Genomic DNA, 16,102 nt, shown 5'->3' on the forward strand with positions numbered 1-16,102 from the left:
TTCTGAATCTAAGGAACAACAGCTGCACTATTCTCTACACCCTTAACTCTCCATGTGCTAAATTTTGCCTTAATAGATATCACATCTTTGACGGCCTTCAAACCTGGAGTGAACATATTAGCATTAAAGCGCTTGTCTTCAAACATGTCTGGAGAACAGATGAAATAAATCCAGCGTGTTTAAAAAGAGCACTAAATGAAATAACAGAATATGTCCCTCTCTATCGCTGTAAGAATGACAATGAGTGTTATAACTGTAAAGATCCATATGGTGAAATTGATTTACGTTGTCTCATAAACAATTACTGAATTAGTCGTTGTTGTAAGTTGGAAACCCCAATAGCATATAGCAATCTCTAATGTAATCCTTTGCTGGGTTTAGACTTTGTAAAAGCCTCATTTGTTCTCTATCATTTCGTTTTATCATTTTGTTTCCGGTTCCGGTTATTGTTGCAATAAACAATTTTGATACTGTGTTGTGTCAACTTGATGAAGAATGTAATATGGGCGAATCAAGATAGCTATACAGTTTTTCTATTACAACTTTGCGTGCGTGCATAAGTGCATTACTGGGAGAACAATATTTTTAATGGCTTTTCAAACTGGAAAATTTTGCATAAAGAAAATCTGGTTTTGTGTTTCAAAACATCTGGCATAAGGATACTTCGTCTCCCTGCATTATAAGGTTCTATCTAGTAGTTTTAATATATTGAGATTTAAAGATTTTGCATGTCATTTAGCAATTATATGAGGAAGAAATCTCTTTTATGCATGATAAAGACAGAGACCCTAAATGTATTCCGAATGTACAATATCAAAAATTTCTGAAATTTTCTGAAATGTTTTTTTTTAAAGATCCAACCCAGATAGAACCTTCTGATTCTGAAAAATCGCTTTCGGTTTAGCATTATAAGGTTCTATCTGCAAAACATGATTTTTTTTTACATCATATAATATTTTATTCTTGGTCAGAGGCCGTTCTAATTGTTGTAGGCCTATCAATGTTTTATCCACAGAAGGTGGGACAGATCAAATTACTCTTAAGAGATGAGTGTGGCTGAAAAAACATAATAATGTTAACTGCATTGTGAGAGCCTATGTTAACACAGGTACAGTATTAGGAAGCTAGCACTGCTGGCTACTGTTGTGTCTATAACTATAAAAACAAATCTCACCAACAAAACCTAAAACAAAACAAAAAATACTATCATTTGAGTTGCTCTTGTTGTCCTCACATATTCCCCTGTCACTGAGGAGTCCGGTCACATGACAAAGAAAGCTGATTCTGATTGGTACTTTTTTGTGGATCCAAAGTTTGGCTCTTGCAGATAGAATCTTATAGCACCAAATTATAATTCGATTTTTGTAGATAGAACCATTTTTCCTCTTAAAAAAAGTACAAATGCATAATGTAAATAAGTTGTCACAGAATAAGAATATGCGTATAACAAAATGTTTACCAAAATTAACCTCCTAATTCAAGGCGATGACTTGGAGAAAAAATAATTCAGATGAATTTCAAAAGATTAATAGGATAGTGCCTCATTATCAGTGTTATGGAGTCGATATGAAATGGTATAAATGTCAGGAATGGGCACTGCCTTCCTGATGTGTTTTTAACTGGATTCAATGCTTTAGCTTGCCAGTCAACAAGCGAATAGAACTCCAGCATGTTCATTTTAAATTTTCACTGTATTTCTTAAATAATACTTTTTTTAAGGACCATGCTTAGTGTTGCAACTTGTTAAACCACTTAAACTTGCACAGTGAGGTCCTGTTTTGCACCTTTTATATATATTTTTTCTAATCAAATCAAAGTTTAGTTATAGAGCCCTTTTTTAATACAACAATTCACCAAAGTGCCGTACAAAGCGCAATCAAAATAAAACACATTTTACACACAGCAAACTGTTGGTTACCCAGCATGACTAGTCAAATCTCACCTAGTTTGATCTAATATCATTAAGGGGTTGTTACCCGGACAGGGTTTAAATTATGGTCCCAGACTAATTTAAATGTTAGAGGCGTCTTAAACAAAAACAATTTACACTTGCATATCTTTAAAAATATCAGTGCAATTGTTTGGCTCAAGAAGCACACCAGTAATGATTTTTGTAAAGTATGTTTTTAAACACAACTTCCACATGCTAATTGAACTAAGGCCTAGACTTGGTTTAAAATAATCCCTGTTCGGGAAACCGCCCCTAAAAGAATGAACAGGAATGGGTATATTGGGTTACTCTTTCTAAATGTCGTCCTGTTTTGAATCTTTTAAGTGTAACATTAATAAATCTTTTCTGTTAGTAGCAGTCTTGAGCATGATTCTAACCCCCTTTAAATTAGGTTCACAAACTAGTCTTTCCTTTTAAGATAGTTTGAAAAGTCGTCTGATATTCGAAACAATTTTAGATACTGTTTTAAAAACTATTAAGCTACTGTCTGTTTGTGTATATGTCTTGTTTAACAACGTCATATTAGACAATAAACCTGCAAAGAGAAATGCAATGCTTAGGTTTCATACATGAGAGATGAAGTAAATATGCTTTTGCTGATGATATAACTCATGTTAGTTAAGCTATATTTAGATTTGAAACACTTAATATAATCTTCTACTGGGGTTTATGTTGTTAAAGGAGTTGGATATTTTTGGTTAACCAACACATTGGACTTTTGACTCAAAACCTTAAAGTTATTAAGAACCATTGTGAAAAGTTGTGACATATAGCCCTATAGCGTAGCTCCGTACAAGTGTTTTAGCTCTTGTGGTTTCACACTACTCTTACTACTGCTTACAAACTCCCTGGTCATTCACACGTACCAAACTGTGTGACAAACAGATGATAAGCTACTCTAAATGTTTCCTCATTTTCTTGCCCGTCTGTTTTTGAAAAGCATAAATGTTTACTGTTGTTCTTCTGTAGATTGCGACATTATTCACTGCTGTATTTTTGTAACACTGCAAAATCTAAAATTCATAGTTGTAGAAAAATAGCTATGTGAGAATAGCTATTATAATAATGTAATATCCAGTATACTAATAACATATCTTCATTTTTTGTGAAGAGATATTTTATATCTGTTGCTATGATGTCTGTTTCACACCTTAAATAAATATCACAGTGTATCGTATACAACAATGTCAAAGTGCAGCGACACAATCTCTTTTAAAACACTTTGTTCTCTTAAAATTCCCAAAACATAAGATTACTTATAACCCCTTTTGACTGGATATTTTAATTATTTTTGTTTGGTTATAGAATATTAACTTATAGGGTATTTCAATTTGTTTGTAAGAGGTTATAGTTGTTGCTTATTTAAGTTTTTTATTTTTTAATGTCTATTTGATAAAGTCAGCTTTGAGTGATCAGTATTCAGTATGTTTTAATAAGGGTACATCTGAAGTAGATAATGACAACATTGTAAAGTATCAAGAAATGTTAAACCTTAAAAAAAGGTAATGTAACTTATAATAAACATTCTTTAGTAATATTATTATTACATCTGAGCGATGACTGTCAGCCTTCAGCAGTTTTGGGGGTTGTATTAATGGTTTGCAGCAAACAGGATCCAGGAAGAAGGTGGATCAAAACCAGTATAAATACTTCACGAAAACACTTTACAACTTTACTTGATCCCAGCTTAGATTCACACACAACTCATCTCTGACACAGACACCATGGTAAGTCCCATTCACAACTATAACTCAACACAGATTATTGATTTATTTAGCAGAGAACTCTTTACTGAACAATGTTTTGTCATTAATTGGTAAAAAGACCTTTTTGCTCTGTTTTGTTGAATCTCATCAATCCTGACCTGCACACAACATATGCAGTGCTTTGTTCCTCAGGTTTATGTGTGTTTGTATTGTGTTGTGATTCTAGTTGCCAGTATCTGTGAGTGGCGTCCTGTTGCTCTTTCTGATTCATCACTCGACACTGAACAGTGTGAATGGAGAGAACATCGACAGTAATACTCTTGCTCGTATTATCACCTTCTTTCAGCAGAAGTGAGTTTATAAAGAAGTGTAAATTTTCTTTATCATCTGTTCTTGCTCTAAAAACTTTTATTTAATGTCTTTCAGCTATAAGAGGGTCGATGCAAAAGGACTTGCACGACAATATGCTGTAGCCATCAACGTACCGAAGGTTCAGTGTGAAGCTGGATTCCAGCCTTCACTGGTCAACTTTCTCACTAATGAGAATCCTGCAGTTGTAAAAAGTGCCATTGCTAATAATGAATACCCTGTTTATCCAGGTACAGATCTCATAGCAGCAGGAGTTCAGGAAATGCCTGAATACATGATTCACTCCGAGCGTCTCCTGCTTAACCCTACACCTCAAAGACCCGTAACACCCATGCACAACCTTCTGAATCAAAGAACAGACAGCTGTACTATTCTCTACAGCTTTAACTCGCCATGTGCTAAAATCTGCCTTAATGAAAACAGCTCATATAACGTCCTTCCCGGCATTGCAAAATGGAGAGAACATATAAGCATTAAAGCGCTTGTCTTTAAACGAATCTTTCATCTTGATGCAGAGACAGAGAGAAAAAAACTTTTAAGAGATGCACTGCAGAGGATTGCAGACCATGTTCCTCTATATCGGTGTAAGAATAACAATGAGTGTTTCTCCTGTGGTGGGAGAAATAATGTTCCCATTGATGAGAAATGTCTTAAAAACTAAAAGATATTAACTCATAGCTGAGGCATTGCTTAATTTTTGTCTTACTTTGCCCACTTTAAAGTTTGAAAGACCTACAATACGCTTGCTTGTTGCTTTAACAAATATATTCAAATCAAATTTAATAAATCTTTTTGGCAAACTTTGAGCTTCTGTCTGAAGATGTGATGACTACAATCCAAAATTCATGAACACGCACATTTTCATGCTATAAATCAAGACAATGCAAATTCACCATACACCTTATTTACTTGTATGCCTATAAACATTACTACATGAGGACATCACAGATGCTTTAGCTGACTTCTGGGGACGTTTTTTTTACCATAGTTTTTACTAAAACAACAATACAAAAATGTGATCAATATAAATTTGATGATTCTGCCTTCAAGAGTTGGGTAGTTTACCTTATTTTCAAATGCAAACTATCTTTGATGTGAACACTGGATTTAAAACTCCAAAATTAGTTTAATTCAGTCGGTATAATCAAACTCTCCTGGATCCAGCTGTGTATACATAAAGAGCAAGTGGTCTTTGGATGCTCAACCAAAAGACATGAAGCGTGGTGCCTGCCCCCCTTAGCTGTTATAAAATCCAATGTGTCCCATTGTTTCACGGGGCTGGCTGTCATACTGTGATGTCACAGAAGGGGGCAGTGCTGCTGTGGCTTCAGATCTCAGACTAAACCCCGCCCACCTCAGAGAACAGGACATGTCCAGGAACAAACTGGATTCAGCAAAGAAGCTGCTTACTGCCCTACAAGAGCATTCAGATTAAATACTGGAAAATCAGGCGGGATGAGGCATGAAAGTATATTTAACTCAAATATATTTAAAAATAATAATAATTGTAATCAAACATTCTTATTGGGGGGGATCTTGATGAAATTAAGTTTAGCATTCAAAGATTATTGTAGTTGTGCGTCAAAGCATTAAGTACGTAAATAATAAACATTTTTTGTTAGAAGTATAGTTTTTTTAAAGAAACAAGGTGCCATATATTTATATACATGTATATATAGTAACATTTGGTACTGGATACAAAGGTCATAGGTTTCATCTCATACTAGTATAGAATCTGAAAACATGTAGATAAAATGTACTGTTAGTTGCTTTGCATGCCTGCCAGATGTATAATATTGACTTTTATAAGCCTGTCACTTTTTTAAATAACAGTTTTATGTTCACTGGACAGCAGGGTGGATTCTAGGTTTGAAATGTTAGGGGGGCTCAGCCTCCAATGAGGATATATATAATTATATAATACATAGACACTCTTAGCACCACATACTGTATACATTACTAAAATACATAATAAATAAAGAATATGCAGAATAAAGACAAGTTATTGTTATTCAAATTAACAATCAATATTTATAATTCATTTTGCTTTAGGTAACGTAAACAACTTAACAGTGTGACGAGGGGTGAACGCAGACAAAATGGTGCTAATGGTGGTTCTACAGTATAGAAAGTTAATTGGTTTATAACAGTAATTTGCTAAAGGTAACTGTTCAAATTCAAATGATTTGCAAATGTTAAATGGTTAACCAAGAGGCATTAAAGATTAAAAGAACGTTATTTATCTTTTTTACACACAGTCTGGTCCATGAGCCCAAAATATGTGAGCATTTTCTTCTCCCAAGCACCTCTCTCTCTTAACCCTTTATCGTCCCTGAAGAAGTGTTGGCGTTTAAGTTTAATTTTAAGTTTAAACTTTTACAGAGCGATTGCATAAGGAAATATACAATTACCTGAAACTTGTTCTATCAAGGAATACCCATAGGTCAGGGGTCGGCAACCCAAAATGTTGAAAGAGCCATATTGGACAAAAAAAAAAAAAAACAGCTGTCTGGCAAAAAATTAAAAGCCTTATATAAGCCTTATAATGAAGGCAACACATGCTGTAAGTGTCTATATTAGCTTTATTACCCCCCTAGTATCAAAATGATAAGTAGGCTACAAATACATAATGAGCATTCATGATTAAATGTTTATTTTCCCCTGCAGCGCATCCTGGAGAGAATGACGCACCACGTGACTACTCTGCTGTACGATGGTGCTTTAGGTTTAACTTCCATTATAATTTTAATGTATTATGTTTCGTTGCATTGATGAAATTAAAGAAATACAATAAAGAAATCAGATTTTTGATGTCATTTTTACTTTAGGATTCGAAAAAACAACAAAATGTGCAAAGTGCATATGCATCCTGTAATTTCAGACATCCCCATGGAAATAAAATGCAGTCCTCTTCAATCCTCAATAATACAATACAATCCTCTTCCCCCAAACTATATACTATATACTGACAAAAATCAGTATCATCTGCGAACTGAACGTTTTCCCACGCTTTATTATATCCCGGGTTGCAACAAAACTAGCAGCAGTAGTGGAGTTTGGATATGCAATCCACTTCTTAAATTTATCTTTGCGCTCCTCTAATTTTCCACATTGGCAATGAAAGCAAATGATTCGGTCCAAGAACTGTTGAATCATCTGTTCTCCTCAATTATCTTTCTCTTTTTCCCTTTGGGATCCATGGTCCATGACACACCCGCCGGTTTGTTTGTTTGTCTGTCAGCCACCGGTCTGGCATCACGCGCGCCGCCGCCGATCTGACAGAAACGCGTGTCGCAGTATATGACGTAAATCTTCGTTGACAGAAATGTTGAAATTAAATATTATACACATTTTTACAACGTTGAAAAACGTTAAGAATGTTTGTCATGTTTTTCCTCCTACAGAAATTATATTTAAATTTTCATATTTTTGAAAAAGCTCTAGGGAGCCACTAGGGCGGTGCTTAAGAGCCGCATGCGGCTCTAGAGCCGCGGGTTGCCGACCCCTGCCATAGGTCTTCGCGACGGAATATTTTGATGTTTTTTATGGTTGCTCAAAGAATAGAAAGTAATTGGACATTAAACAGTTGTTATTGAAAGGTCTTACGATATCACAAATGTAAGATTGAAGGCAACAGATTTTTGCACCATTTTCTAGTGAAGTCAACTAATTCAGGTTAAGAATGTGAACTTGACTTCTCATGTGGTCTTCACACTTCTTGATTATGCCAAATATCGTAATGCTGCATGCAAGCAGACAAGAGGACAAATACAAATACTGATGTAGCAGGTGCAGATCCTGACAGCTTTTATGAAGTGTTAAAACAACAAAAGTGTGGACATACACATTACACTAGGGGTGTGAATCTTTAGGAAGACAGCAAATCAAGTTTCTTGTTAAAATCAGTATCGGTCCCAAAAATCCTATCGGTGAAGCCCTAATTGAATTATTTTATTATTTTTTTGTAATATTTTTATTGGCCTTTATATCTTTAAATCGATAGGATAGAGAGACAGGAAATGGAGGAGAAAGAAGGGAATAGGAGCATGAAAGGATCACAAGCTGGGACTCAAACTCGGGTCACCCAAAAGTGCTGTCGGTACACAGTCCAGCCAGACCGCCGCCACCGACATATGCTTTTATTTTGGATAATAAATTGTATTTACCTTTATTTTTCTAATGCATAAGAAAAGTGTTTTGTACTGGTGGATGATGGAAGTTACTGATGTCATGATTCTGCCGCATCATGTCATGTTTCTCTTGGTTTAGTGGCAGGATCATAACAGAGTCTCATGTCTTGTGTGGAGAGAGGCAGTTACGGCCCTTATGGACTTCCATACTCTCTCCGGTCTCGTCTCTGTTCCCATCCTCTCGTTTCTTCGTTATTGATTCATGCCCTACACCTGTTCCCCTCTTGATTTTGTCCCTTATTTAATGCCCTCGTGTCTTCTGTCTTGTGCTGGTACATTGTGGTTTGTTGGGTGAGTTCCCGTGTTGTGTCAGTTTAGTTCCCGTGTTGTGTCAGTTTAGTTAGTCATGTGTTGTGTCAGTTTAGTTAGTCATGTGTTGTGTTGTTTTGTAGTTTATGTTTAAAGTTTATTTTAGTCTTGTTTAAGTGTAGTTAGTCTTGTTATAATATTCCCATGTTTTGTTCTGTTATCCCCTCGTGGGTGTTTGTTTTATCATTTATTATAAAAAATCTGTTAACCCCTTACCCGCTGTCTGCACCTGGGTCTTCTGTCCGTGTCTCACCCCCGGCGATCATAACAACTGAGTTCCCAGTAAACATACGTTTTAAAACATATTGTGGGTGTAATAGATGAACACACAGTCATGCACAGAAGTGACAACGCTTGTGCTTATCAGAATGAATGACAGGGAAACATCATATCAAGTTATTCCTTCTTCTGAATAATGAGTCAGCAGTTGACTGTGACATTTATATGGATTTGTGGCTGTTGCGGTCATTTTGAATTACAGTATAGATTGATGTGATATTCATTTTAATAACAATAACTTGTCTTCATTCTGCATATTCTTTCTTATGTATTTATATTAGTAATGTATACAGTAGAGAGTGGCTGAGCTCCCACTATATTGAAAACCATCGTCCCTGGTTATTATCAAATGTTTATAAATATTGTTACATTTACAAGTTACAGTTACATGCAGATCATCAAATGTCCAATGCTTCACATAAAATGGAAATAAAAACACCACACAAACCTGTGCAATTGCAAAAGCCTTTGTGGTAAAGTAAGTGTTTTTTCTTTAAAAAAAATAATTACATCCCAACATTATAAATCATATATCATACTTTTACTCCACTATATATATATTTCATTAATACTCTTTAGCCTACATGTTTTTTAACCTTTAATATAGTATTGGAGTACATTTAATCCCACTTCGAAAAGAAAATGCTAAATTTTAATGTACTTCAGTACTAAAATGTAAAAAAAAACATTTATTCATGAAATGTAGTGGAGTAAAAAGTGTGATATATGCTTTATAATGTATAGTATTTTAATATATAATATCATGTGAGATAACAGTTTATGATAATGAAAGTTACATAGGTGAGGCAGTGAAGTTCCTCAGCCAGCTAATCCTCAGAGACACGGAAACTGTGTGGCCGGGGAACAAGTCAACAACAAATCCAGTAGTCCGGTAAGTAATCCATCGCTCGGTAGGTAATGCCGATCAGGCGCCGAAAATCTAGAAACATGAAACACTGGAGACACAATATGTTAGATGAGGCAAACAATGATCTGAAAATCACACACTACAACCGTGAGTCACATATAGACATCTTTAGATCAGCCACAGGTGGCACAACTTGTCAGCATCCAGGTTGCCGGGGCAACGCTAACAGAGACAGGTAGCAATGAACACACAGACCCCACAACCGTGACCATGATCAAGCCAATAGGATGTCACCCAGAACCACACAAGGTATTTAATGCATTGGCTTTTGATCAGAACTGCTATACCGCATGACCACATAAAAACCTATATTGGGTTCTGTTCCCTGCATCTGTCTGTCACAAATGTAGAAAAAAGCTGAAAACACTGAAACATGCAGGGGAACTACAATGCAAGCAGCATTTACATTAAATACAGAGAAGACAAAACATCAAAGATCACAGTAAAAATCTGTGATTCCAATCTGAATCTGAAAACAAATCATTCAGCCGACAATAATGATGATTAAGTCACAAAGAAGTATGAAGTTTAATATAAATATCAAGTTATTAAAGCTGATGTTCAGTGGTGTGAGAACAGGAATAAAGTGCATAGATGGTTGAGAATTCATTTGCATGCTATGAGCGTTTTACACTATAAAAGTGCAAGGCAGAGTCACAGCTGAACAACTCTAAGAAACGTGTCAAGATCAGTTTTAAGAAAGCTGAGAAGCTTTTTCCACACAAAAGGTCATCTCACATCTTTTATATCTGTTGCTATGATGAATGTTTCACACCTTAAATAAATATCACAGGGTGTCGTAAACAACAATGTTAAAGTGCAGCGACACAATCTCTCTTAAAACACTTTGCTCTCTTAAAACTCTGCAAACAAAAGATTGCTTATAATCCCTTGTGTCCAGATATTTCCATTATTTTTGTTTGGTTAAAGAATAGTAATTTATGCAGTATTTTTAACATTTGAGTGATCAGTATTCAGTATGTTTTAATAAGGGTACATCTGAAGTTCCATGTGTTAGATAATGACAACAATGTAAAGTATCAAGAAATGTTAAACCTTTTAAATTGAATGTAACTTATAATAAACCTTCTTTAGTTATATTCTTATTACATCTGAGCGATGACTGTCAGCCTTTAGCAGTTTTGGGGGTTGTATTAATGGTTTGCAGCAAACAGAATCCAGGAAGAAGGTGGATCAAAACCAGTATAAATACTTCACGAAAACACTTTACAACTTTACTTGATCTGCTTCCTTGATTCACACACAACTCATCTCTGACACAGACACCATGGTAAGTCCCATTCACAACTATAACTCAACACAGATTATTGATTTATTTAGCAGAGCACTCTTTACTGAAGAATGTTTTGTCATTAATTGGTCAAAAGACTATTTCGTTGAATAGCATCAATCCTGACCTGCACACAACACATCCAGTGCTTTGTTCCTCAGGTTTATGTGTGTTTGTATTGTGTTGTGATTCTAGTTGCCAGTATCTGTGAGTGGCGTCCTGTTGCTCTTTCTGATTCATCACTCGACACTGAACAGTGTGGATGGACAGAACATCGACCGTAATACTCTTGCTCGTATTATCACCTTCTTTGAGCAGAAGTGAGTTTATAAAGAAGTCAAATATCAGTGATTTGTAAATTTACTTGGTCATCTGTTCTTGATCTAAAAACTGTTATTTAATGTCTTTCAGCTATAAGAGGCTTGATGAAAATGGAAATGAACTTCAATATGCTGTAGCCATCAATGTACCAACAGAACAGTGTCAAAATGGATTCCAGCAGAACAACTTTCTAACCAATGAGACTGCACCAGTTGTGAGAATGGCCATTGCTAACAACCAAGACCCTGTTTATCAAGGTAGAGAGCTCATAGCAGCAGGAGTTCAACGAATGAATGGATACTCATTACACTCTGAATATCTCCTGCTTAACCCCACTCCATTACATCACATTACACCCATGCAAAAACTTCTGAATCTTAGGAGCAACAGCTGCACTATTCTCTACACCCTTAACTCTCCATGTGCTGAATTTTGCCTTTATAGATATCACATCTTTGACGGCCTTCAAACCTGGAGTGAACATATTAGCATTAAAGCGCTTGTCTTCAAACATGTCTGGAGAGATGATGAAAACAATCTAGCGTGTTTAAAAGGAGCACTAAATAAAATAACGGGATATGTCCCTCTCTATCGCTGTAAGAATGACAATGAGTGTTATAACTGTAAAGATCCATATGGTGAAATTGATTTCCGTTGTATCATAAACAATTTATGAATTAGTCATTGTTGTAACAAGTCTTTTTTTATTATAAGCCAGAAATAAACACATTTCATACAGTTGAGCTACTTTTGCCCTTGTGCAGTATCTTAAAACACAAGATATCATTTTTTTCAACGATTTGGGAAAATTCAGGAGACCATTTTGATCTCCTGAAAGATTCATATTTGATCAAATAAATAAGTTGAATAGAAATATCAAGGTCGAAGTTGAAGAGAAAAAGTGCATAGGAGGTTGAGAATGTGATGAAACTGACATATAAAATAACCCAAGTGTAGACAGCTCTCAACAAAAACATTTTATTGAACATAGACAACACATAAAAAAAAATCCAAAATCCCTTGAAGGAAAAACAAGAATCACTTCACTAAACATGAATAAACCTTTTCTGTTAGTAGCAGTCTTGTGCATTATTCTGCCCTCTTTAAATTCGGTTCACAAACTAATCAGACTTTCCTTTTAACATAGTTTGAAAAGTCATTTAATATTAGAAACAATTTAAGAGACTGTTTTAAAAACGATTATACTACTGTCTGTTTGTGTATGTGTATAGATAGTCAAGGTCTTGTTCAACAAGGTCAAATCAGACAATCAATTGCATTATATATAAACCGGCAAAGAGAAATGCAATGCTTAGGTTTCAGTTTCTGATGGTTCATACATGAGAGATGAAGTTAAAATTATTTTGCTGATGATATAACTCATGTTAGTTAAGCAATATTCAGATTTGAAACACTTAATATAATCTTCTACTGGGGTTTATGTTGTTAAAGGAGATGGATGTTTTTGGTTAACCAACACATTGGACTTTTGACTCAAAAGTTATTAAGAACCCATGTCAAAAGTTGTGACATATAGCCCCATAACGTAGCCTGTAGTGTACAAGTGTTTTTGCGCTCGTGGCTTCACACTATTCTAACTACTGCCTAAAAACTGCCTGGTCATTCACACGTACCACACTAAGTGACAAACAGATGATAAGCTACTCTAAATGTTTTGTCATTTTCTTGCCCGTCTGCTTTTGAAATGCATAGATGTTTACAGTTGTTCTCATCTAGATTGCGACATTATTCACTGCTGTATTTTTTTCAACACCGAAAAATCTAAAATTCATAGCGGTAGAAAAATAGCTATGTGAGAATAGCTATTATAATAATGCAATACTATTTTTTCAAGAATGTTGCAAGTTGTGTCATACAATCACGTGATTTATGCGAGGTTGGCTCAGGATAAATAACCCCGTCTCTCATTATCTCAAAAGAACACTCATCTTCTAACATCTTCAAAGAACTTTGCATAATGGTGAGTAACTTACGAAAACGATCACATGAACAATTTACATGACTATTCTTCAAACTTGTTTAGTGTTTCACATTCAGAGAACTGTGGAAATGTTAAGCCTCATGCAATTAATGTAATTTAATATAAAAATAAGGCATTTCTTTAACTTTACTTCCACAAAACTTTTCTGACAGTAATATGCATATGCACATTTAGTAAACACTTTTGTACAACATGCATTCGTGACATAGCAGCATGCGTTGATGAATATATGTGCACAAGATGTGAACCCACAAACCCTGGCAAATATTGTAAAAGCCTTTGAGGCCAAGTAAGCACCCCGTACACTCAAATAGATAGTAGTTAGTACCACAAAGCAAAAATGTATGAAATACAACAGTATTGCACACACACTAAAATGCTCTCTGCTTCATGTTTTCTAAGTTGTGGACATACGGCCAATATTGTCATGATCCTGCCTCTCCTTGTCTTGGTTTTCGAGTCTTGTGGCAGGATCATGTCAGTCTCATGTGTTTTGTGTGGAGAAAGAGCATTGTTTTGGTTTGAGAAGCCATGCTCTCTCTCCAGTGTCGCGTCCTTTAGTCCCGCCCCCTTGTTTCCCCGGTTAGCGGTCCATTAGTGTTAGTCTTGTCTCCAGCCCTGAGCCATCTTTCCCTTAGTGTTTCAGTCCCCTCACCTGCCTCGTGCAATCCTCCTGTTAGCTTTCCCTTAGTGTTTCATCCTTGTCACCTGTGGCCACTCTCCCTGTGTCATCAGTCCTTGTTAGTGTTTCCCTTTATCAAGCCCCAGTTTTCCCTCTGTCCCTTGTCGGTTCATTGTCATTATATGTTATCGTCATCCCTGTTGAAGTCACCTTGTTGGATTGTACCTGTTCATGGATTATCGTGTTCCTGTTCTAAGTTTGTGGACTTCTAGTTTATTTATTATTCTTATTACCCTGTTGTTTTGTCCCCCTTGTGGGAAGTTTTAGTTTACAGTCTTGTTTTAGTTAATGTTTTCCCCATCGAGGGTCTTTGTTTAAATAAAGTTTTGTTATTTAACTCTGCTGCCTGCGCTTGGGTTCTGTCCACACAACCGTGACAAATATGCTGTAGCCTTTAGAGTCGGGAAGGAGAAATGTTCAGATTCCAACTATTCTGGTCAAGGCTTAATAACCAAAGACGTGCAAAATAAGTTTGAGAAAAATAAGGTTTACACGAGCAATAACCTCGAAGCTGCGAAGGCTCTGAAAGATAACACTGAGCATTCAGAGTATCGCCTTAAGAATGATCTGAAAGACATCTTGAATGTAAAACATGAATGTGTGATTTTTTTTTTTTTCACCGTAAATTCACCCTGTTTGAACAGATGTCTAGCAGAAATGGGAAAATATACAATTAAAGACAGCCTAACAATGTTGCAAAATTACGACGGACTTAAAGGTCTTGCTTTTAAAAAGGTCTGGACGCATGATAAAATGGAAAAACTGAAAAACAGTTTGAGAGAAATAGCACCCAAATTGCCAAGTTATCAGTGTCAGAAAAACAGAGCTAAATGTGATCGCCTTGACCTGTAAAAGTCTTAGACACATGACAATTACAATTTCCTTATATGCTTGATTTCTATTTGCTCAAAATGAATGAAAGATGCATAAACTGTAAAACTTCTGCTTTGTTGACAACCTTGTTAATGACATCAGGACTACTTACTGCCTGACCAAATAAAACATTTTATCCAAAAAAAGAAATGCGGTATCGAGTTGTGTCACATACACACAAGCGAGAGAGAGAACAAAATAAAGAGGGATGATGAGAAACTCTCTTGTTTAGCATATTACTCCATCTGCACAAAGCATAGATGATGTACAGATATAAAAACGTACTTATGGCAGCAGAAGTTGAGGGTGACTGATCCTGTTTGTTCACACTTCTGAAACAACGAAGAACATGAGCATAAGCTACAGAAATGCATGTAAATATAATATTACATATATTTTGTGCATGCGCCTGTCAATCAAAGTTGCACACACGTAACCATTCTGAGATGTAAGGTACAGATGGTCCCAGGTTCCCCAGAGACCCCCTACCCTCTGCCATACATACCAGACTTACAGTGTGACCCCTCTCAATGCGGGGCAGAATCCACTCTCGGTTTAAATGGAAATGGTTTGATTCAGTCAGTCGGAGATGAACAATCCGCCTGTAGCGTATCACCCTGGGGCATGATGCGGAGTCTGGATGGATGGAGAAGGCAGGTGTCAGGTGGAATTCAATCAATAAGTACATTCACCTCACAGTGAGAGGAGCTCAAATCGAAAAAATGAGATGAATAATAAGAGCCTGCCTTGAAGGCAATGAGCCTTCTCACAATGCGTCCTTTCACCACACAAAGATCCCGTTTCTCTTGAATAAAACAAAAGACGCGAAAGAATAGTCTACGTCACGCCGCACTTGTGCCACGCGCGCGCGTGCGTGGGTCAAAAACTTGATCAGTCGTGTCGTTAAATGTTCACTAGATGGCGAAATAAGATCAGTCAAATAAAGTCATTTTCTACACTACAGATATTTCTACTACTAATATAACTGCCAATACTACCAACGACACAGTTTCCATCCATTTTAATTAGCCTAAAATGAATTTAATAAATATAAAGACAACTAATCGATTTTGTATTCATTCGACGAACATCAATCTTATTTTAATAATATCTTAATCCAAACACACAATTTTAAACCTTTGTTGAATCTATTATTAAAAATATTATTTTTATTCACGCGAGCCAGTGTTTGATTGACAGC

General features: G+C 35.9%; 1 protein-coding gene and 1 long non-coding RNA gene across 2 annotated transcripts; both read left to right on the forward strand.

Annotated features, from left to right (window-relative positions):
• Positions 1-3,625: 3,625 nt before the first annotated feature.
• On the forward strand, positions 3,626-4,831 carry LOC306908599. The gene is made up of 3 exons (XR_013788024.1): positions 3,626-3,678; positions 3,884-4,008; positions 4,084-4,831. It is a non-coding gene; the product is annotated as an uncharacterized lncRNA (long non-coding RNA).
• A 6,163-nt stretch (positions 4,832-10,994) lies between these two features.
• Positions 10,995-11,986, forward strand: LOC306908598 (uncharacterized protein). The gene is made up of 4 exons (XM_079481630.1): positions 10,995-11,023; positions 11,219-11,343; positions 11,435-11,601; positions 11,789-11,986. Exons 1-4 carry the CDS (start codon positions 11,021-11,023, stop codon positions 11,884-11,886), a joined length of 393 nt encoding a protein of 130 aa, XP_079337756.1. The 5' UTR covers positions 10,995-11,020; the 3' UTR covers positions 11,887-11,986.
• The last annotated feature ends 4,116 nt before the right edge of the window (positions 11,987-16,102 follow it).

Source organism: Barbatula barbatula (genome assembly GCF_947034865.1).
Source record: "Barbatula barbatula genome assembly, chromosome: 19".
NCBI lineage: Eukaryota > Metazoa > Chordata > Actinopteri > Cypriniformes > Nemacheilidae > Barbatula > Barbatula barbatula.